Source organism: Sceloporus undulatus, chromosome 4, assembly GCF_019175285.1.
Source record: "Sceloporus undulatus isolate JIND9_A2432 ecotype Alabama chromosome 4, SceUnd_v1.1, whole genome shotgun sequence".
NCBI lineage: Eukaryota > Metazoa > Chordata > Lepidosauria > Squamata > Phrynosomatidae > Sceloporus > Sceloporus undulatus.
This window is the reverse complement of record NC_056525.1, coordinates 168,764,119-168,786,000: the sequence shown is the minus strand read 5'-3', so window position 1 is coordinate 168,786,000 and position 21,882 is coordinate 168,764,119. Positions and strand designations below refer to the sequence as shown.

The following is a 21,882-nucleotide window of genomic DNA, read 5'->3' as shown; positions in this document are numbered from 1 at the left end:
CCCTGCTCTAAAGAGCCTGAGCAGCGTTTATTTTGGTCAGTCTGTAACAGGCCAAAGATGGTGGGCTAGTCCTGATTATAATCTTTTGTCACGCCACTTTTTCAGATGGTTTTTAAATGTCCAGTTTCGCCTCCTCCTTCACTTTCCTTCTTTCCCTCTGCAAACTGAATTCAAAGTGCAAAAGAGTTTGTTATAGTGGTTGGGAGGGTGACAGGAAAGAAAAGCAGGGGCAAAACTTGCTCTTCCCAGTAGACTGCAGGCAAATGGAAAGTGAAGATACAACTAATTGTTCTACAACGAATATGACATACGATTTCTCCGACGTCTGTCTCCAGGCCAGCAGGGCCACAAGGGAGAACAGTGAGAACGGTTGATGTAGTTCATAAGAATAAATGACTTTAGGCAGAGAACATAGAAAATAATTCAGTTGAGACAGCTTTACCTGCCCTGACCCAAAGTGAGGGAATTGTAGGAACTGTAATTTTGGGAGACATTAGCCTTCCTCTGTCAGAGAGTTCTGGTGCCACAAAAAATAGAATTCCCCAGGATACCCTAGCACTGAGCCAGGGCAGTACAGTGTCTCAAATGGATTATTCTGATGTGTGTTTTTGGACCTAATAATGTACACATATACTATACAAAGTCTTAAATCATGGGAACTTGGTACATTTGCTGATTCAGTGGGTTTATATAGCAGAGACAAGCAGTTTGGGTTTGGGTCAATTAAATTAGAAAGGCAGTTGTAAGGAAAAGAAACCGGGTACATGCAGCATTGGAAATGATATCTTGATTATTTCAAGTTTAGATTTTGCAGAACCGCTAAAGTTAAATGGCTCGAGTTGCTTTTCTGGAAATGTAATAAAGAACGGAATTCAAAGTCTTATTCTTTGTTACAATCTGCTTGTGTCAAGTTCGGGATTCAGTGCTTCGGTGACCTCCCAGCTTGTTCTGTCGGTCCATTGTGTTACAATATGTCTCATTAGGTTTTTTTTTCATGCGATTTATATTTTAACTTCTAGATATAGAGCAGAGATGGTTCAGATCTGCTGCCAATCAGGATAGTAAGTGGTCCGTGCTCAATTGTGATTTACATATGCATGCTATATATAAACTGATTCCTCTACCTTGATCACTGGCTGCGGAATGTCGAAATGACTCTAGTAAAAAGCAGTTTCAAGGTGAGGAGCTGTGCCACGTGCCTTGATGACCCATTCATGCATGCGAGTCATCACGTGAAACTGGAAGCCAACCAAAGGATTACTGTATTTTTTTTTTAAAGAAGCCACCCAGGTACGTATTGTGATAAATTTGTTTTAATATCCGTTTTCCCACTTTGGACTTGGAACAGCAAAAAGGTCTTAAGTTTGCTACTTGATCAGATGATGCTGAATGACAGGGCTTTGTATTTAACAAATAAAAAGCAACGACTCAAGGTCAACCAACGTCTGGATGGATGAAAGGTGATCCTGAACCTGAGCCTATTGGGCCATCCTAGATGGATAGTGTTGAGGAAGATAAGTAAAGTGCCAGTAGATTTTGCACATGAGAATTCTTAGTATCTCTTTCATGGCATGCACCCTATTGTTATCTAGGGAAAATGAGAATGAAGAGTAAAGAGGGGAGCATGAGCACATCCTTTCTTGGACCTGAAACCCACCAGAGTTCAAGAGGTAAATTTCAAAATGGTAACTTCTGTGTTCTGTTACTTTCATCTACAGTGGTTACGCCGGTTGCTACGAATTGTCGCGTTACGAATTTACTTGGGGTACGAAAACGTTTAGCTTTGGAAAAACTGTTCGGGTGGGGTGGTAACGAATAGCATTTTTCGGGTTACGAAATTTTTTTTTGGTTGTGCTTTTCGCGCGTTTTTGGCCGACCATTTTAAAGCCGGGTTTGCCAGCACCTGAGCGGAAAGCCTTTTTTCGGGTTCTTTTTTGCGACATCTTTCGGGTTACGAACGGCGCCGCGGAAACGAATTAAATTCGTAACCCGGGGTACCACTGTACTTCCTACAAAATTGTTCATATACTGCTGAATAAACCAACCACTCCCTACCAGTTATAAAGTCCTTTTTTTGCTTTTTAATATGTAGCTGATTTAATATGCAGCCATTATTTTCCAAAACATCCTCATAATTTGCAGATATCTGATACTAATGGAGACTAAGGTTGCAGTCATTGAACTCCCTTTGCAAAATTGTCTGAATAATGTGCACCAATTTCTATGTACTTTGTGGTAGGTGTGTGTTGTGCGCCTTCAAGTCATTTCTGACTTAGGCTGACCCTAAGGTGAACTTATCATGGGGTTTTCTTGGCAAGATTTGTTCAGAGATTTGCCAGTCTTCCTGAGGCTGAGAGAGTGTGACTTGACTGACCTTGTTGACCTTACCCAGCAGGTTTCAAGCTAGGAATCAGACCCTGGTCTCCAAAGTTGTAGTCCAATGATCAAACAACTACACCCCATACAATGATTATTAGTCAAAAATATAGGCTAGTTCTTAGTGAGATGTGAAATCTAATGCTAAAGTGGGAGAAAAAGAGGAACCTGGATGGTGAGAACACGCTTAGTTATTACATGTGAAAAGACTCAAATACTCCATCCTATACATTTATTAGTGCTATAGGAACCCTGTTGTCTTTCTTGTTTGGCCATCATAAGTGCATGCCAGGTATTATTTGATAACCTGTATCTGGGTTGTGCTATCTGCAGGAGAGAGCTTCAAACAACTAAGTAGTCATCTTTTCCAGTTTAGTTTTGGGTTTTATTTTAACAATCCTTACAACTCAGAAGCCAGATGTCAAGAAAGTGTATAAGCCACTATACACTTTCCTTGGCATTGTACCAAGCTTTCTACGTGAAAGAAGAGCTGGGGAGAGGGACATATGAGCATTTGGGAATGTGTCACCCCTCAATCTGGAGGGATGCAATCCAAACACAGGTTTACCATGTCAGTGTGAGAACTAAACCTGCATTTATGTCTTTCAGCTTTCCCAGACCTAAAGGATTAACACCCTTTTACAACTGAATATGCTAAGAGGTCTCAAACTGGGTTACTTCTACAGTGTGTTTTGGACTCATATCTATTATCTTCCACATTGCCCTTCTCTGAACTTGCTCCAACTTTGGTCTATGTCTTAAAATGAGGTGCCCAGAACTGAATGCAGTACTCCAGATGACGCCTAACCAGTGCAGAGTATAGTGGGGTTATTATTTTCCTTGACTTGGAAAGTATCCTTTTATTTATGCAGACTAAACGAGCATTTGCCTTCTTTGATGCAGTATCACACTGCTGGCTCTTGTTCAACTTTTGATCAACAATAAAGAAGCCCAGAACAGTAATACAACTGCTTTCCCAACCCACTCCCATTATGTCAGTAGTCTAGCTGAACAAAAGGCACTTCCAAAGAAAAACACAGGGGATCTTCAATTAATAATATTCAATATACAACCAGTGCTGAGGTTCTACACTATACCCATGGGTGGCACTATGCCAACATTCATCCCCTTGGTGTGCACCAGGTTGTCTCTCCCACTTTATTCTTTTCAACATTTAAAGTGGGCATCTTGCATGCTGTAAATACAGTCATCCCTCCACAGTTGCAGCTTTGACTTTTGTGGATTTGATTATTCATGAATTTTATTAATATATTCTCTCTAGGAATATCTAGGTCCTCCAGCGCAACTCTGTGGTCAACGTTAACCAAAAGTTATCCTGAAGAACCTAGAGATTCCTAGAGAGGTGTTCTCTCAGGTAAAAACATAGTGTTTTTGTTATTTGTGGTTTTTCTACATTCACAGGATTCCTGTGCCCCTAACTCAACCAAATGTGGAGGGATGTGTGTTTACGATTTGACATTAGGTTCAGAGTCAACTTTAAACCTTGTTTACTGACCAAGTCTGATGAGCCGCCTCAGTCTGCTTTATGTGAAGTGGATGACTGGAAGGGCTTTGTGTTCTGGAGCTCAGATCCCACTATAAGTTCCTGGACATAGTGTTGTTCTTCTAGCTTCTCCAGTTTAACTTCCACAAAATGGGGTTTTGATGACAGTCCAGTAATATCAGGGTAGCCAGTTTGTAAATGGGCAGTCCCCCACCTTCCATGGGAGTTGCTATTTGTGAAAACTTTCTCTAAATTCCAAATATACTTGGGAGGCCCAAAGGGATGGGAACCCTTCCCTACATAGATGGATGCTCCAAAATGTAAACATATCAAATGTTGAGAGTCAAAATATTTCCACAGATGGATCAAAGGATATTACTTTTTATTGCCAGAATATTAAATGTTATGCAGTCAGGCCCGTGTGGTATTACACAGAAAACAAGCAAGCAAATGATTGGCCATAGCAAAATAAAAGCACATTCTAATGAATTCACCCTAATAAACTGGGAAGAGACCAATGGAAAAATACAGAGTAGAGTAGGCTCTTGTTATCTCCTGGAGTTTGGTTCCAGAATCCCCCATCAATGCCAAAATCCGTGACCAAGTATATACAATGGTGTAGCATAATGGTGTCCTGTATATAAAATGCCAAAATCGAAGTTTGATTTTTGGAATTTATTTTTTCTTGAGTATTTTCAAATTATGGAAGCTTTAAATCTGTGAAGAAAGAATCCATGGATATGGAATATCAACTGTATAAGGTTGGTTGGAGATGATGCAGATTATTATTGCTGTGCTACCCACGTTGACAAAGAAAAGTGGCCTTTCTTTCAAAAAAACCACCCTGATGGTAATACAAAAACATGAAGCCTGGCTTAATAGTCAGGAAAAGCAAATTGACTAATGGCAGCAAGTGACTACATGCAAAATACATAAGAAAAGATGCAAACAAAGGTTTGTTTGTTTTTAAAAAGAGAGAATATATTCTTACATTTTGCACAACCTTGCATTCCCTAAAAATAGACATCTGATTTGTTTAAAAAATATGAAAGTAATAGCACCCCCTCCCTCTTACATTTGGGTTTACTTCTATTCTGCACTATAGCTATTTCACCCAAGCAAGTACTAATGTTACCACCAAGTTCTCCTTTTTTGTTTTTGGGTTTTTTTTTAATAAAAAAGGAATACAGACTCCTGCAGATAAGAATTAAAATTAGATAAGCTTTCTGGTTAATTCCTAGCGCCCAAGTGAGCTGCTGCTGCTGATGGTTGTGTAGGAATAAGAATATGAAGAACTTGTACCAGCATCAAAACTTCCTCTCCTAGATCCACTGCGTGATCCACTGCGCGAGCCAGAGCGTGATCCACTGCGTGAGCCAGAACGTGAACCTGGTGCTGAAGAGACATTATATGGGCTGGATATGCCTTTAGATGAAACAGAAGAAGCTTCTAGCAATCTGAGTCCACTCTGGTCTTCCACCATTGAACGATTCATTGCATCTTTGTAAGAAATCTTCAATTTAGTTTTTGGACAAGTCAAAATCTTCCCATAGTTGCTGGTGTCTTGTAATCTCTGGGCTGTCCTGCCATCAATCAATCCTTTTCTAATGGCTTCTTCTGTACTTATTCTCCCCCTTGCTTCAGGGTCAACAAGGCCTCCTGTGATAAACTGAAACTCAAGGAAACGTTGGCCTGCTTCATAAGGCAGCCACTTTTCCTTCACTGCCTCTGCTGCAGACATTCTCTTTCGACCTTTGATGCCTTCAAACCCAATGAAGGCTTTCTGAGCAGGCTTCAGCCGGGTAGACATGTCATGGTCAATAAGACCTTGGGCAAGTGCATCCTGAAGGGTCAGCCTCTGGCCTGTGGTTGGACAGATTATGCCTCCTGTGCAAGCCTGGGCTTCAAGCAAACGTTGGGCAGTAATACTATCAACAATGCCTCGTTGCACAGCTTCGAAAATTGAGATTTTCTCCAAATTTTCTGTGTCAAATATGGCTGCAATGGGAGTGGCTTCCTCTAGGGATTCAGAAAAGGAGCCAGAACTACTCTTCAACACCACAGAAGAGCTCTTGACACTCAGGACAGTGGGAGATCTAGTGATGGCTTCATGCCTGAAGACTTCATCACCACCATTTTTGGAAGCAATCATATCTGCAAACTGTGTGAGGCTTAATGCTCCAGAACGGTACTGGTCAAAGAATTTCCTGTCGACAAGACCTTTATCAAGGGAATCTTGGATGTCATACTGGTGTCCTGTTTTTCTGTCAACAAGCACAACTCTTGTGCTTCCATCTGATCCTGTAATTGTTATTTCTTCCCATTCACACTCCTGATCACAAAGCTCCATGTAAGTATCATAATCTATCAGGCCTTTATTGTACGCCTCCTGGACTGACATCTCCTTGCCTGTGTCTGGATCTACAATGACAACCCTGCGTTTCCGAAGGGTGTTCTTCTGTGAGGACTGCACCAACCTCTTCTTCTCTCTTAGGGGTAAGAGGCAAAGTCCAGTCCCTTCATCTATTATGCATCTTTCTTTCAGCTGCAGGTAGGTCAAGTTCTCTTCAGTGTTGGGGTCAAAAAACCCTTTGGTATCATCACTAGGGTCAGAGAGAATGTCATTCAGCTCTTCATTGAAGTAGCCACGTTGGTATGCCATATGGACTGGCAGCCGATGACTTTCCTTGGGGTCAATGATCCCACCAGTGGCTATTTGGGCTTCCAGCAAACGGATGCCATGGCCTTTCTCAATGAGTTCCTTGTTCATGGCTTGGAACAAAGAGATGATGTTTCCAGTTTCTGGATCTTTGTATCCAGTGACTGCTTTTTCAGCTGACAGAAGTTTCTCTTTAAACTCTATTCCAACTAGGCCTCTTTTGTATGCTTCTTCCACAGTAAGCCTTGAATTGCTGACAGGATCCACAATGAATCCAGTGGCTGCCTGAGCTTCTAGCAGTTCAAGTGCTGTTCCTGGTCTAACCAAGCCAACTTTCATAGCCTGATAAATGCCAAGTTTCTCTCTGGTAGCTTCATTATAAATACCTGCTATGCAGCTGGAGCCCTGCAAGAAATCTTTGATTCGGTCAGTGACTTCTTCTACTGTGATTACTCCAGTTTCTAAGTCATTTGCTGTTGATTCCCGAATGATACCAGAGTCAACCAATTCAGAAACAGTGATGGGTTTCCTAATCCCTTGGAATGACATGCTTCTCTTCTGTACAGGGAGGAGGAGTAACCCAGTGTGTGGTTCAATTCTGCATTTCTCCCTCAGCTTCGTGTAACTTATGGCCTTCTTAGTGATAGGATCAATTAAATTCTTTGAAGGATTATTCAAAGCTCTGTACAGGTCTCGATCAATCACCCCACGGGATAAAGCAATGTCTTTTGGCAAGAAGACACTGTTGATGGGGTCAACGATTCCTCCTGCAGCCAACTGGGCTTCAAGCAGACGTATACCAGTATCCCTGTCAACTAGATTTTTCTTCATGGCTTCTGCTACAGGCACTGTTTTCCCAGAGAAAGGGTCTTTAAACCCAGTGATAGCCTTTTCAGCTGTATAGATTTGTTCCCTGTCATCAAAATCAATCAGATCCCTAGCAACAGCACTGTCCACACTTAGCATTTCATTCCGGTGGGGATCAATCACACCTCCTGTGGCTGCCTGGGCTTCCAGAAGCAGGACTGTGCTCTCTGGGCTAAGAAGCTGCTTGCGTTTGGCCTCCACTAGAGAATACTTCTCTTTGGGATTAAGAGAGGCTCCAGCAATAGCCCCAGCTCCCCTTAGGTAGGGTTCAAGATTGGCAGCAACTTCCTCCGCTGACTTTTGCCCCCTCAGCAGTTTATCCAGGGTGCTTTTGTCTAGCAGTTGGCACTCGTAAAGCTGGACAGCTGTTATTTTTTTCCGTAGGCCATTGAAAAGCAACTTGGAAGCATCAATTGCAAAATCCTCTTCAGTCTGGGTGCCTCTGTGGGCCCCATAGGGGCGTTTCTTTAGTTTCTCTATTTCCCTTTGCAGCCTCAGGCGTTCCGCTTCCATCTCTGACTGGCTCTTCCTGCTTGTCTCTTCTAACCGGGACCGATACCTTTCTTCAATCCTCTTAAGCTCTGCCTGCAGCCTCTCAATTTCTATCAGTAAGGCACTCTTCTCCCTCTCACTCTTGTCTCGCTCAGATTCAATCTTCCTGATTGTCTCTTCTTTCCGTGAATACTGACTCTTCCACTGGTTTAGGTCATTCATGATCTGCTGCTTCTCATTCTCCAGCCGCACTTTCAAGCGAGATTCTGATTCCAGTGTGCCTTTGGCACGATTCAGTTCTTCCTCCAATCTCAGCAGTCTTGCTTTGTCTTGTTCCAGGGTGTTAATTTTTATCAGCAATGCTTCTCGTTCTTGCATTATATGATTGCATTGGTTTTTAGATTCCTGAATCCTATGTGATGCCTGTGTTTTAAAAGGAGGGAGAAAAACAGAATTAAAATGAGCACCTCCTCCAACATCCATTTATTTTATGTTACCTACAGTTCAGCCTCTCATCTAAGGGCACTGGATACCTTTAGTGTGGTTTAACAAATACTGTATTTCTGATGCATTTATGGATTTGTTTTAATACAGGGTGACACATTTATAGAAATGTTTTCATTTTTTTTTCAAACCAAGGAATCTGTACCACTGTCCAATCATAGTGATGCACTTTTAGTTCATAGTGCTTTTAATGGAAATGTTAAAACATGTACTTTTCAGTACAATCCTATATTTGTCTACTCAGAAACAAGTCCCTCTGGGTTGAATTGAGACCAGCTCCCAAGTAAGTGTGCATACTCCTTGCACGTGCTTTCCTTGGATTAAAATCAACTAAACTTGATAGGACTTATTTCTGGAAAAGATAAAGGATTGCACTGTTAATCTCATCCCTCTGAAATCAATAGTAATTGACTTTGTTTCACTTGGGATGGATTTTTTTCCTGATGTCCAGGGTTTCATACTTTATCATCTTTTACAATGTAAATCTGTATCATAAGCTGTTTCAGTTTTGACTGCATTTTAGTAGAGATGATTTTGGAATCCCTACACATTACTAGTATATTTGAAAAAATCCTGGATCCATTGAAAAGGGTGAGAAAATTCCTGAATGAATATATTAAACCATCAAATGTTGGCAGATATAAATCATTTAAGCACTATAAAAACTCAGAGCCATTTATAACACATCCTAATATAGAACTCTTGTGGGTATGAGAGCTCCAGTGTGCATAGGGCTCTAACAATGAATTTCCATACAAGAATTATTCTTGCTGATTTTGGATGAGAAGATTTGATCTATAGATGTGTTCCTCTGCAGTGAAATTATAGGAAGTCACTTTGCACTAGGGTGGGTGTGTTTTCCGTTACTGTTTAAATCTCAAATATTTGTTTCTGAATTTGTATTTCATCTAAAGGTAACTCGAGCACATCCAAGATGATGAAACATGGCTTGGATTTTTCCAGGACACTGACAAAGTGCCAGACTTCCATCTTGTTTTATATTTAAGATGTTGCATAATATTAGATCTGCAGTGAAATGGATTCAGGTCACTTGAAAGACAAAGGTCTCATTAATTGTCATAAAGTGATTCTGTTTTCATGAAATATTACATGTTGTTTTTATAACTATATTAACTATACCACACTATTAGTACAGTTTTCTATCAGAATGCACAATTCTCCTATCTCTGATGAATTTGAATGAGTACCAATGTACAATTAAAGTGTAGCATAAATGTGTAAAATGTACATCTATATGATAGATGGGGGAAGGGAAAAGGCTAAATGGGTACATGATGAAGAAAATATTTTTGGACCAATTCTGCAATGAATCACCACCTTCTCTAAACATGGCTCATGCACTGCCTCTGTTCATTTAAATGAAATTAAATAACATTGAACTGTAGCAATGTTTGATGGATTGCTCACTAAATTGAGCACAGTGCTTATAAATCATGATATTTCAATTGTGTTGCAGAAACAGAAAAGCCAAGGAACAAAGATAAGGAAAATATGTTAGATAATGTTTAGGTGAGTTAAAAATTAAGAGCTGAAGTTGCAAGAAACAATGACCATAAAGGGACACAAAGTTAAGTCCACCAATTTCAATAGGCTTATATATACTTAACTCTGTGCTAGATTGTGACCTATAGATTAACACTGGAAAATGGCAAACAATGACATGGGTAACAAATATAATGATATCAACCTAACTATGTGTTCATGCATATGTATCTAAGGGGAAGTGCACATAGTGATAAAATGTAGATGAAAGAAACTAAGGTAACTACATTGTGAAGATGTGTATGTATACATTTGTGTGTGTGTACACTCTCTCTCTCTCTCTCTCTAAGAGAGAAGAGCAAAGGAGATAAGGATACACTCAAGATGTAACTTCATGAGTAATGCACTGTACTGGGCAGGTTCAGAGGATATGCAAGCACAGTTAACTTTAAAGTAAAATACGCTTTGGGAAAGAGATACCAAAACAACCTAATAATAGGATTTCAGAATATAGTGAGTCCTTGGTATCCACTGGGGTTTGGTTCCAGACCCCATGGATACCAAAATCCATGGATGCTCATCCCATTAAATACAATAGCATAGAAATGATGCCTGTTATATAAAATGGCAAAATCAAAGTTTGCATATGCATATATATGCGTGCCATGGATGGTTGAATCCATGGATGTGGAGGGCTGACTTTATGACCTCCAGTTCTAAAGTAGCCCTGGTGGCATAGTGATTAAATGCCAATACTGCAACCACTCACTCACAAGCCACAAGGTTGTGAGTTCAGTCCAGGGGCTCAGGGTCAACTCAGCCTTGCATCCTTCCGAGGTTGCAAAAATGAGTTCCCAGCTTGTTGGGGGCAATTAGCTTACACATTGTAAACTGCTTAGAGTGCTTAAGTACACTGATAAGCGGTATAGAAACGTACTTGCTATTGCGATTGCTATTCTTTCTTTTTTAAAACAATTGTTTTTCTTGAATCTTAAAATCTTTTCAAGGTAACAGTGCATAAACTTTTTTTTTTGTTATGTTCCTTGAAGTCAAGTCAAGCAACCCTATCATAGGGTTTTCTTGGCAAGATTTATTCATAGGAAGTTTGCCTAAGATGTGGGTTTCAAAGGCTGAGCAGGGATTCACACCCTGGTCACTTGGTCTATCCAACATTGAAACCACAACACAGTGCTTTATTCAAATACAGTTGGCTCTCTGTATCCACAGATTCAGCATCCATGGAGTCAATCATCCACAGCTTGAAAATGGTCCTAAAATTTACAAAAAGCAAACCTTGATCTTGTGATTTTATACAAGGGATATCATTTTACTATGCCACTGGAACTAAACCCCAGTGGATAGTAAGGGCCCATCATACATCTAATCTTCAACAAGATTTAAGTTAATGTCACAACATTGATTGTAATGAGACTATTTTATGTAAGACTAAGTCTAGTTCCAATGTAGTGAAATGCAGAATATATACTCCATCTTTAACTCAGAATCTGAAAATGGCGAAGGAGAAAGTAGTAAGTGGCGGTGGAGATTCCCTCATCTAAGGAGTTCATTGGTATGTGGTTCATGTTTTATAGGTATTTTTACAACAGACTCTAGAAGGATCTCAAATCTGGATCTGAAACTAGAAGTCAAATTAAAGGGAATGAATTAATGAAAATTAAGATGCATTAATTTAGTATTCACTGATTGATTAAACATGAATTTGGTCTTAAATTATGACATTTGATGGACAGTAAAGTTGTGATCAAATATTTGTGAATACCTCTAGAGCCTGCTTTTGGATTTTTTCAATTTCCTGTCTCAAATTGTCCCTTTCTTTCTGCAAACCATTTATCAGACCCTGAAGTTCCAGGGTATGTTTGCTGCTTGTTTGTAGTTGATTCCTTAGTTCAATTATGGTGGCATTTTTTTCCTCATCCACTTCACTTTTGCCCCTTCTCAGATCATCATACTCCAATCTTAAATTTCGCAGCTCTTCCTCTAACATCAAATGTTCTTTTGTTAGATTCTCGGTAAGAGACTGAAGTCTTTCAATTTCTATCTTGCACTCATTGAGGCTTTTGCTCTTATCCTCAATAGCCTTCTGCAAATGCTCATTGCGCACATGAGCCTGTTTCAGATTCTCCTGTTCCTGGACCATCTGGCGACGCAAGGTTTCCACCTCTGAAGTATACTGCCTTATCTCCTCCATGTATCTTTGCTTATCTCTCATATGATTATCTAGCACTTCTCTTTGGTGTCTCAAGTCATCTTCACTCCTTTTCTTTACAATTGAAACCTCCTCTATCTGTTGAGTGAGGTTTGTGATCTTAACAGCTTGCTCTCTCAAAGATCTCCTCAAGGTTTCTAATTCCTCTTCAACTTTCTTCCTCTTGGAAGTTTCTTCAGCTAATGTTCTAGACTGCCTATTAAGCTCCTCCTCCAGTGTGTGTTTCTGATGCTGCAGATCTTTTACTTTGCTCTGGAACCTTGTGCTCTCTTGATCTTTCCCTTTTTTGTCTTGTGCAAGTCTTTCATATTCGCTTTTTAGCCGCCCCAGCTCCTGCTCCTGCACTTTCAACCTGCTGATTGTCTCTGTTGCATTGATGTTGACTTTCTCCAGATCATACTGGACTCTTTGCAATCGGATATTTTCTTCCTCCAAAGATTTCCTCTGGTTTGTCTCTGCTTCTAACAACTTTCTCAGCTTTTCAGTCTCTTTATTTTTCTCCTTAATTGTTCTTCCAGCATCATCAAGTGACTGTTTGTAACGCATGGTCTCTTCTGAGTATTTCTGAACAGTCTGCTTCAACTCAATTTCAAGCTGCTGTTTCTTTTGTGAGATTTCTGAGCCAATGGCTTTTTGTTGCTGAGCACTTTCTTCTACTTGTCTAAGGTTTTCCGTTGTCTGGCTTATCGCGTTCTTCAGTCTCCTAATTTCCTCACACAAGCTCCTGTTTTCTCTGATGACATTGTCAAGCTGCGTTCTGTAACTATTGCTTTCCTCTTCCTTTTGCACCGTCACCTGATTTATTGTGGTCTTTGTGATATTAATCTCAGTCTCATATTTGTTCTTTAAACTAATAATTTCCTCGTCATAATTGTTCCTTACCTTAGCCAATTCATTTTCAAGTTCCCATCGACTTTTAGCCTCTTCCTGCAGCTGAATCTTTAATCTTTCAAGCTCCTTGGTTTTTTCCTGGATGGTTGAAGCAGCATCTTCAAGCGCCTGCTTGTACCTTCCGTTATCTTCATTGCGCAGTTGGATAATCTGTTTCAGCTCCAGCTCCAACTGTTGCTTCTGCTGCATCACCTCTGAGCCACACGCCTTCTGCTGAAGAGCATTTTCTTCTGCCCTCCTTCGTTGTTCTGTAGTTTCCAGAATAGAATTGTTGAGGCGGACAATCTCGTCCTTCAGGTCTCTGTTCTCTCTCTGGAGCCTATCAATCTGAGATCGGAGATTTTTGGCATCATCTTCTTTCTGGCTTGCTATCTGGTGGATGGTGGTCTTCTTTATGTTAATCTCTGTTTCATACTTGTTCTTTATATTACTCATCTCCTCATTAAACTGGTTTCTTACCTTAGCCAGCTCATTCTCATACTCCCTCTTCCGTGTTCCCTCGTCCTGGAGAAGAACCCTTAACCTTTCTATCTCGTATTCCTTCTCCTTGATGACTTTCTCAGATTCTATCTTTTGCCAACCAAGGCTTTCTTTCTCATTCTGCCTTGTCTTCTGCAGTTGATCAAAATCAGTCTTCTGCTGCTCATATCTGTCTTCCAGCAGCTTCCTTTTCCTCTTCTCATCTTCAATTTCATATGTCAATCTTGTTATTCTGTCATTCAGATCTTTTATTTGAGCATAGCATTTGTCCAGGTTTTGCTTGGCAGAACTGCCATCCATTTCAGCTTGTCTCTTCAACTCTTCCAAGCCCATAAATTTGGCTTTAAGCTGTGAAATTTCCACTTGGTATTTCTGCAGATTTTGCTCCAGAAATTTGTGCTTATTGCTGTTGTCAGAATTGGCATCTCTGGCCAGTCTCAGCTCTTCCTCCAACAGTTCTATTTTGGTGCTTTTCATCTGCAACGTCAGAAATTAGAAACAATTACCAATGACAGCCTTTTTTTTTTTTACCAATTTCATCCAATACAATGTGCTCTTTAAAAAAAATGAAACACAGGCCACAGTGAGTTCTAAAAAAATATCTTTTCATGTTTGACCATAACAAACTGTGGATTATTTTGTGAATCTTAATGGATCAGACTCTGACATTCTGAATCAGGATGTTTTACTATTCTCCGGTTCTTAGTACCTTAAACACAGGAAATTATTACATCTGAAAAAAACAAAGGGGTGTATGTCTTCTGGAGTTAAAGCCTCAATCTGAAAACAGATTTAGGGTTGAGCTGTGGTATGTAAATCCTAGCATTTGGAATGAGGGGGTTGTCTCTTAAACTGAGATTCTTTTACTTGTCTTGAGACACTTTTCTAAAAGACCTCAATGTCATCAGATGTTTTTCAAGGTAAACAAACAAATTAGTTGATCTTGTATCAATTCTGAACTAATAATGGGTCAAATGGGAAAAAATGCACACAAAAAATTTGGATTCCACAAATCGCACCTTTCTCTTTTTTAAAAAATTAACCTGTCACACATTCCTACCTATGTGTTTCATCCCATAATTTCATGTGCATGGAAGAAAGCTATGTTTCCTCAATGGAGAGTGACATGTATAGCAGAAAAACATGGCTCCAGTAGTAGAAACACCTATATTAACTAATACAAGTGTCAGAATGTTGTGATTGCATTAAAGGATTGTTATTACTATCATTAATAACAGTAATAACACCCTCCTCCTCCATAAAACACTTACATCTGGTACACTGCACAATTTTTATCTGTACAATACATAAAGACAGAAGTTACCTTTAAATCTTCCAAGCTCTTTAACATTTCACTCAAGAACTTATAATAATCTCCTGATCTTGTAAGAAGCTCAATATATCGAGACTGAATCTCAGCAGCCTGAGAAGGAAGAACAAAACAAGAACAGAAGCTATGACACAGCTTGCAAATACCATCAAAAATGTTTTTACTGAAACGAAATGACAGCCTAATGTAAAACTCTGCATAAATATGGTTCTAAGTTGTACAACAGATTCCTCACTACAAAAGTCTGCCTGCAGCAAGTGGAGAACAGCATAATGGTGATAGACAAGAGCATGTCTGCTGTATCCATGTCTGTTCTCAGTGATGTAACTTCCAAAGTGACAATAACAACCTTGTTGTTGTGTATGTTCTAGTTGTTTCCACATTATAGCCACATTAAGATGAACCTATCATGGGACTTTCTTGGAACAATTTGTGCAAATGAGGTTTACCATTACCTTTTTCTGAGGGTCAGAGAATGTGACTTGCCCAAGGTCACCGAGTGGGTTTCCATGGCTGAGCAGGGATTCAAACCCTGGTCTCCTGGAGTCCTAATCCAGCACTCAAAGCACTATACCACATTGGTGCTTGGAATAAGATTTTACCACATGCTTTTCCTGTGAGCACACTTTCACTTCATTTAGGAAACTAATTCCTACACAATTTCACTTTTCGTTCAGAACTGCATATGTGTCTCACAATTGCATTTTTGAAGTATCAGTTAAAAGCAACAGTCTGACCAAGGTTTCACCATGGAAGGACATTAGGAATGTAATGTAAAGAAAAGCCACATACTTCTTGTAGGATTAGCCCTGAAGGAGACTGGACTACCGTCCGCTTGATAGGAATATTCAGCAAAGTCTCCAGTCCTGAACTATAGGCAGCAGCCAGGAGTTCATAATCCTGCAAAATGAAAAGCAACCAAGCACAATACAATGAGCAAAGATTTTTATTATTTGCCTCATGGCCTGGGCTTTCAGGGTCACAGAAAGATAATAAATCCCAAGCCACCCTTCTAAATCCATGATAATGAAAATGGGACAACTGAAAAGGGTAAAAATTGTTTAAACCCCCACAAATATAAGGGTGAAAATGGAATGGAAACAACTGGAAAGAAATATAGTACTTTCTCCAGACCAAATATATGAAGGTTTAAGTAGTCAAACTTTTTAAAGAAAAGATGACACAAAAGGTTTCAATGTATAATGAGCCCAAGGGGAATTACATAATATGTCTTAAGTTTCTCATAGACCAGGCCCACAATATCACAAAAGACTAACATTGGTAGGCATGACTGACTGAGCCTCAATATATTTATGCAGTTGGAAGACCCGTTTAAACTTCAGAGAAGTTTGGTTCCTAGGAAATATGTTAATGTTATTTTAAGTTAAATCAGATTATCTCATAGGCATTTTCTCCCCCCTCAAAAGAGAACCATGAGAGGGCCTATAGTAGGCCTTTGTGCTTTCCAGCCTATGCACTAACAGGTTTTTAGATCAGCCAGTGCTATAGATAATATATCAGACATACATCAGCCAGAATCTGTATTTTATAACTTACACTTCTCTAGTAACAAAAGTTACTGTGATAAGGACTAAGAGTGTGAAGGTTGAGAGGAATTTACCCTTGAATTAAGAAGCAAATTTGTAGAATGAAGCCCTAGTAGTAAAAATAAATTCTTAAGGAAAAGTGTTCAAAATAACTGTACCTTGATTGCAGAGGAGCACACTTCTGCATTCTTGACTACTTCTTCCACTCTGTCTCGTTTGCCTGTTATTTCCCCATGTAGGTTCTGCCAAAAAACACAAGAATTTTAATCAGATTCCCAGCGGTCAAAATTCCTATTGGTTCAGCAGGCTGGCAAGTATCTCCATTTACTCACCTAGATTCCCCCAAAGCACTGCTAAATGAATCAAGATTTGAACTTGGGACATAAAGCTTGGGGGGCAAAACAGATAGCCCTTTTGGGGCCAAATCAGGCTCACAGCAACCGCATGCTGCGGGCCCAATCTCATGCTTTGCCGGCCCTAAAAGTAGTGACAAAATGCTGCTTTTTTGGGGGGGAGCTGAAAAAAAGGCAACTTTGCTGCTGTGGCAGCACTTTCTGGCACTCCTTTTGGCTAGCATCATCAGAACACTGCACCAAAGGAGTGCCATAACTCCACTTGCCATGCGGTTGGCATGAGTAGGGGCATGCGTTGGGCAGCTGCCACACTCCCACCACCCCAGCACCAACCCTTTTGGCCAGTCTGTTTAGCCCCTCAGACCTTGTGCTTCTTCCTTAGCCACCAACAGGGATTCTGACCTGATTCAAACTCCCAATTCTTCACTAATTGTATCAGCAATGGGAGTTATGCATCTTTTCAGATGTTTCTGGACAGCAACACTCACCATTCTTCACTACTGGCTAGGGCTGTTGGGACTTGCAGTCAAACAACATTTGAGAAACACTTGAGTCCCACCCCAGATTATGGCTGAGATCAGAAGCATAGATACAATATAGTAACTACAATCCATATCCCAAGCCAACCCTGAAACCTGCCTTAAAAGCTAGTCAGCTGGTCTGAGTAATGGAGTTCTGCAATGGTGGTGAACAGGGCACTGCATGGTTATGGCAATGGTGCCACAATCACAAATATGAATACAAAGCCAATTACAAAGTCCAGTTTTCAGCATTGTAACTGCCTAACAGGATGCCACCCTATATGCTATGCTAGTTTATTCTGGAAAATACTTTGTGAAGTATTTAGTACAAAACAATAATACCTTTTGTTCCTGCAAGTATCTCATGACAGTGCTAACATCTCCCAACTTCATGCTTTCAATAGCATCCTGCCGGCGCTTAGAATCACCAATCCATTTGTTCAGAACCTGGTAGAGATCTCGATAAGTTCTCAGCTGCTTCACTTGTTTTTCTAAATCCCAAGACCTATAAGACATGTATAAGAACATAAACCTGTTTTATGTTGATTTGGACCACTGATCTATTTAATCCTACCTATGCTGAATACCAGCAGAAAATCAAGAAGTAAGGCAGAGGTCTCTAGATCTCCCTCTTTGACTAAAGATGCCAGGAATTCCTTCCAGGATTTATAATATGAGCTCTACCACTGGGATATAGCCCTTGCCTAAGAACAGAGGGATTCATTTTGCTCCTGAGGAGCCTGTAGTTTACAAGTTACACTTTTTATTATGGAAAACCTTCACTGTATATAAATGTGTATGACTGCTGGAATACATATTCATATGCAACATGTCTCTCAAAGCACATCTTTTTATAGAATGTTTGCAGCTGATAAGCTCCCAATATTCTGCATGACACCCCTTTCTAAGTATGATCCATAATCTCTTAATAAACTGGCTTAGTAGATGTAGCTATAGCTTCCTGGGTATGACTTCAACAGTACAGAAGCATATTTTCAGCTAGCAAGATCAAAACTCTCACAGATCAGCTCAAGAATGATTCAGATGGAATTCAGCAAGATTAAATTTAGGTTGCCAACATTTAACTTGAAGGTAGCCCTTAATGTCACCTTTGCAGAAATTCTATTGAAACAATAGGATGGGCAGCTTCTCCCCCTTCAGGTGAAGTTGAATTGCACCTCCCATCAGGCCTCACCAGGATACTCAAAGATGAGGCATGATGGGAGTTACAATCCAACATCTGAAGGATCACAGATTGCACAAACTGTTAGAACTCACAAGTGTCACACTGAAGATTGTATTTCACTATAAAACAAGGACTGCAGGAGAAAAAGACCGATTAACAAACCTGTCATCTATTTGCTTCTCCACCCTTTGCCAACGATCTGTCAGCTGGTTGACTTTGTCCACGTACTTTCCGAGATCTAAATCATATAGAACATATGACTGGGATGATTGAGAGTGAACCTGGAGTGCCTTCTGTAGCTCTGCTTCCAAGGTGCTGAGCAATGACTTCTTCATGCTAAGGTCTGTTTTCATTTTCTAGAAAAATAAACATGCACGATCACAAATAATTATTCAGCATTCATATTCTAAATCTCTGAATGGTGTAAGAAAGAACAACTTGTCTTGTACATGATTACACTTAATAAGTGGTAAAATTCAGAGAAATTATAAATGTCTTCTTTTTTCTAGTGGAAACATGATTTATTCAGGGAATTATGCCTGAAGCACGAATAGCAACATTTGGTTAATATCTTCCATACATGTTTTTGTGTACCCCATTGAACATTTTCTTCTTCTGCATTTGAAAGATCATTGGCTGGTTTTACACAAAATTAAAGCCAGCGCACTGGTGTGTGATGCCTGACAGCCCCCACATGGCTGCTTCTGCTATCAGGAACAGCTACAAAAACCAGCAGGAAAGGGCTTAAAGGAAAACTGAGAGGAGTTAGTTTATTATTTCCAAGGTTTGAAATGGGCTTCTAGTTCCTGAGTTGTTTAAGGCCAAAGTCCCTCTTTAGCTAAACATCAGACCTACAGAATATTAGAATCTTAGAACAGGAAGGGACCATCTAATCCAACTTCCTGCCATGCAGGAATACACAGCTACAGCCCTCCTAAAAGATGCCCATCTGACCTCTGTTTAAAGACCTCCAAATATGAAGAGTCAACCATCTTCTGAGGTACCCCATTTCACAGCTGATTAGCAATCTTACAGTAAGAAGTTCTTCCTAATATTTAGGTGAAAACTCTTTCCTTGTGGAATATTTAGGTGGAATCTTTTTTCTTATTACTATGGCTTGGGGATGGGGCACACACAGCCCATCAAACTGTTCAGGAAGAGTGCAGCTTCAATCAACCAGCACTGTCAATGGCAAAAGCTGATGTGAATTGCAGCCCAAGAGCATATAGAGGACCACACATTCCCCAGTTCCTACTATAGCCACTTTGAGACAAGCAGAAGTGAATGGACAGCACACATCAGCTTACTGTATATGAGAAATGATGCATTATTTTCAGAAGTTCTGCTTTATTGTTTGGGTAAACCCAGCCACTTTGAGTAACTGGTTCATTGTCTAGTCACCATTTTAAAAAGCACTCTCACTCTTTCTCACCTTTAGGCTGGCACGATAAGCTTCCACTTTGTCTGGATCCAAAGAAAGGGTGTCCTCTTCAGTGAGCCTGACTTCAAATACTCGTATCACATCATCTGTTTGGAGAATGGCCTGAAGCAGCGATCTCAGTGCATTCAAGCTATAATAAAACAATGCCATTTTTTTTAAAATCAAGCTTCCAAGTTGGGATAGGTTACTTGTTTTACTCGCCAACCCCTAAGCTAAGTTTTCTTGCATTGTCAAAGTTGTCACAATATGGCATACTAAAAAAAAAAATAACAATATAATGCAGATGTATGTTGAAGTAACCCTCACTAACTGGGATTTGATTGTGAATAAGACTGTATTACAAGGTAACTACAGTCAAGAAAATACATTAGGGAAGCAGTTATACAAATACAGCATGGTCTATCCCATGCTTGGAAAAGTTACTTTTTTGGGAAAGCAGCCTCCAAGTTAGCTTCCAAATACTGAATGTTAATCACCCCCAATAACTTTTCCAAGATCTAGGTCCACCCTCAATTATATTAATTCATCACACTGACCATTTAACAAAGGTTGGCAATTTTGCTTGCCTTTTTCTGTAGACAGGAGAAAAAATAAGTAGCTAGTACTTATGTAAAACAGTATTGAAAATGGCTAGTGCGGCATAGCAGTTGAAAGCATTTGCTAGCTGAGAACTTGATGGGTTCAAAGGCTGGCTTTAAACATGAAAATCTCTTGCAACAGGAGCTGTAGGAACTTTTGATGTAAAATTATGATTTCTTGACAGAAGCTGCAAAGCTAACATTAGTTCAATACTGGTTTGCTCATTAATGCGCTGTGGCATCCATAAAAAATGGAACAATGACAAAGAATGTAAACAACAAAGCAAAATTCCACAAGCAAAAGTATGATGAAGTGAAGAAATCTGAGTATATTGTTGCAAACTAGGTTTTTGTACATACAAATTAGGACACATTCGCTGCTTTGCATGGTTATTTTACTGAAGAACTTTTATATCTCCTTACTGTATAATTTTAGATAGCTTAGCTTAAACTGTTAATGTAGCTAAAATAAGATTTAAATCCTCTCAAAATAAGTATTTAAAAGCAAAGGACATTTATAGAAATCTGGATCACCAATATAAACACCATAGGACCACTTGTCTGATTCCTTACCTGTCTAAATAACCAGCAGAGACTGCATTAATATTCTCCAATTTCTGAAACAAAGCACTGATTTCAGACTGCAAATATATATACTTTTCAGAGCCTCTAAAACCGGGAAGATAATCATTCTGCCTGTTGAGAGCATCTGCCATTGCCTGGGATTCATTTTGTACCCCCTGAGAAAAGAAAGACAGGCACTGTAATCTACTCACACTTTTAATGACCAGGTGAATAACCTCCAACTGACATATGAGCTGTTTTTTCCCCCATGTAAAACATTTATTTCAATCAAGGCTTGGAAAAGTTTCTGCTGATGGAATTTTCTGGTGCCCCAGAAAAAAACTTTTCTAAACTCTGGTTCCAGCTATCGTTTCAAGAGAGAGAACACTTATGTCTATACTTAACCACATTATAAATATGCAGCTAGGCTTCCTCCTGTCCAGCTGACATGTTCATGCTTAGACTCAAATGAACTTCAGTGCAAAACTGAAAATGTCTACCACCAGCTCCCTACACATAGTGAAACATAACAGAAGACAGGTCTATCATCTGTGAAGAAAGGCAGTCACTGCAGCTTTAAGAATTGTGATTGTAAAATATAAATGAAATCCAAAGGGGAGTAGAGAATCTGCTGGATTTTATGGTATTTTGGTAATACGGATGTGAAGATTAATTTTGGCTCTGATATGTATTTTGAAAGCAGTACCTTGAAGCAGGATGGAAAACTAAGGTCCAAAACACACTGCAGAAATAATCCAGTTTGACACCACTGTAACTGCCCTGGCTCAGTTCTAGGGAATCATGGGAACTGTATTTTGTTGTGGCACCAGAGCTTTTGGACAAAAAAGGCTAAATGTCT

At 39.7% G+C, this 21,882-nt stretch overlaps 1 protein-coding gene across 3 annotated transcripts in view; it reads right to left on the bottom strand.

Moving 5' to 3' along the window:
- Positions 1 to 4,245: 4,245 nt before the first annotated feature.
- Positions 4,246 to 21,882, bottom strand: part of LOC121929270 (desmoplakin) — a 56,585-nt gene continuing 38,948 nt past the window's right edge. Inside the window, exons 16-24 of one of the 3 annotated variants that reach the window (XM_042464646.1) lie at positions 21,033 to 21,199; positions 19,873 to 20,011; positions 18,603 to 18,796; positions 17,597 to 17,759; positions 16,539 to 16,622; positions 15,626 to 15,733; positions 14,828 to 14,926; positions 11,686 to 13,980; positions 4,246 to 8,321 (exon numbers count right to left, since the gene is read on the bottom strand). In XM_042464646.1, the coding sequence (XP_042320580.1) occupies positions 5,118 to 8,321; positions 11,686 to 13,980; positions 14,828 to 14,926; positions 15,626 to 15,733; positions 16,539 to 16,622; positions 17,597 to 17,759; positions 18,603 to 18,796; positions 19,873 to 20,011; positions 21,033 to 21,199 (6,453 nt within the window). In that variant the 3' untranslated portion in view covers positions 4,246 to 5,117. The remainder of the gene's footprint in view (positions 8,322 to 11,685; positions 13,981 to 14,827; positions 14,927 to 15,625; positions 15,734 to 16,538; positions 16,623 to 17,596; positions 17,760 to 18,602; positions 18,797 to 19,872; positions 20,012 to 21,032; positions 21,200 to 21,882) is intronic. The other 2 variants (XM_042464647.1, XM_042464648.1) reach the window with 2 other exon arrangements.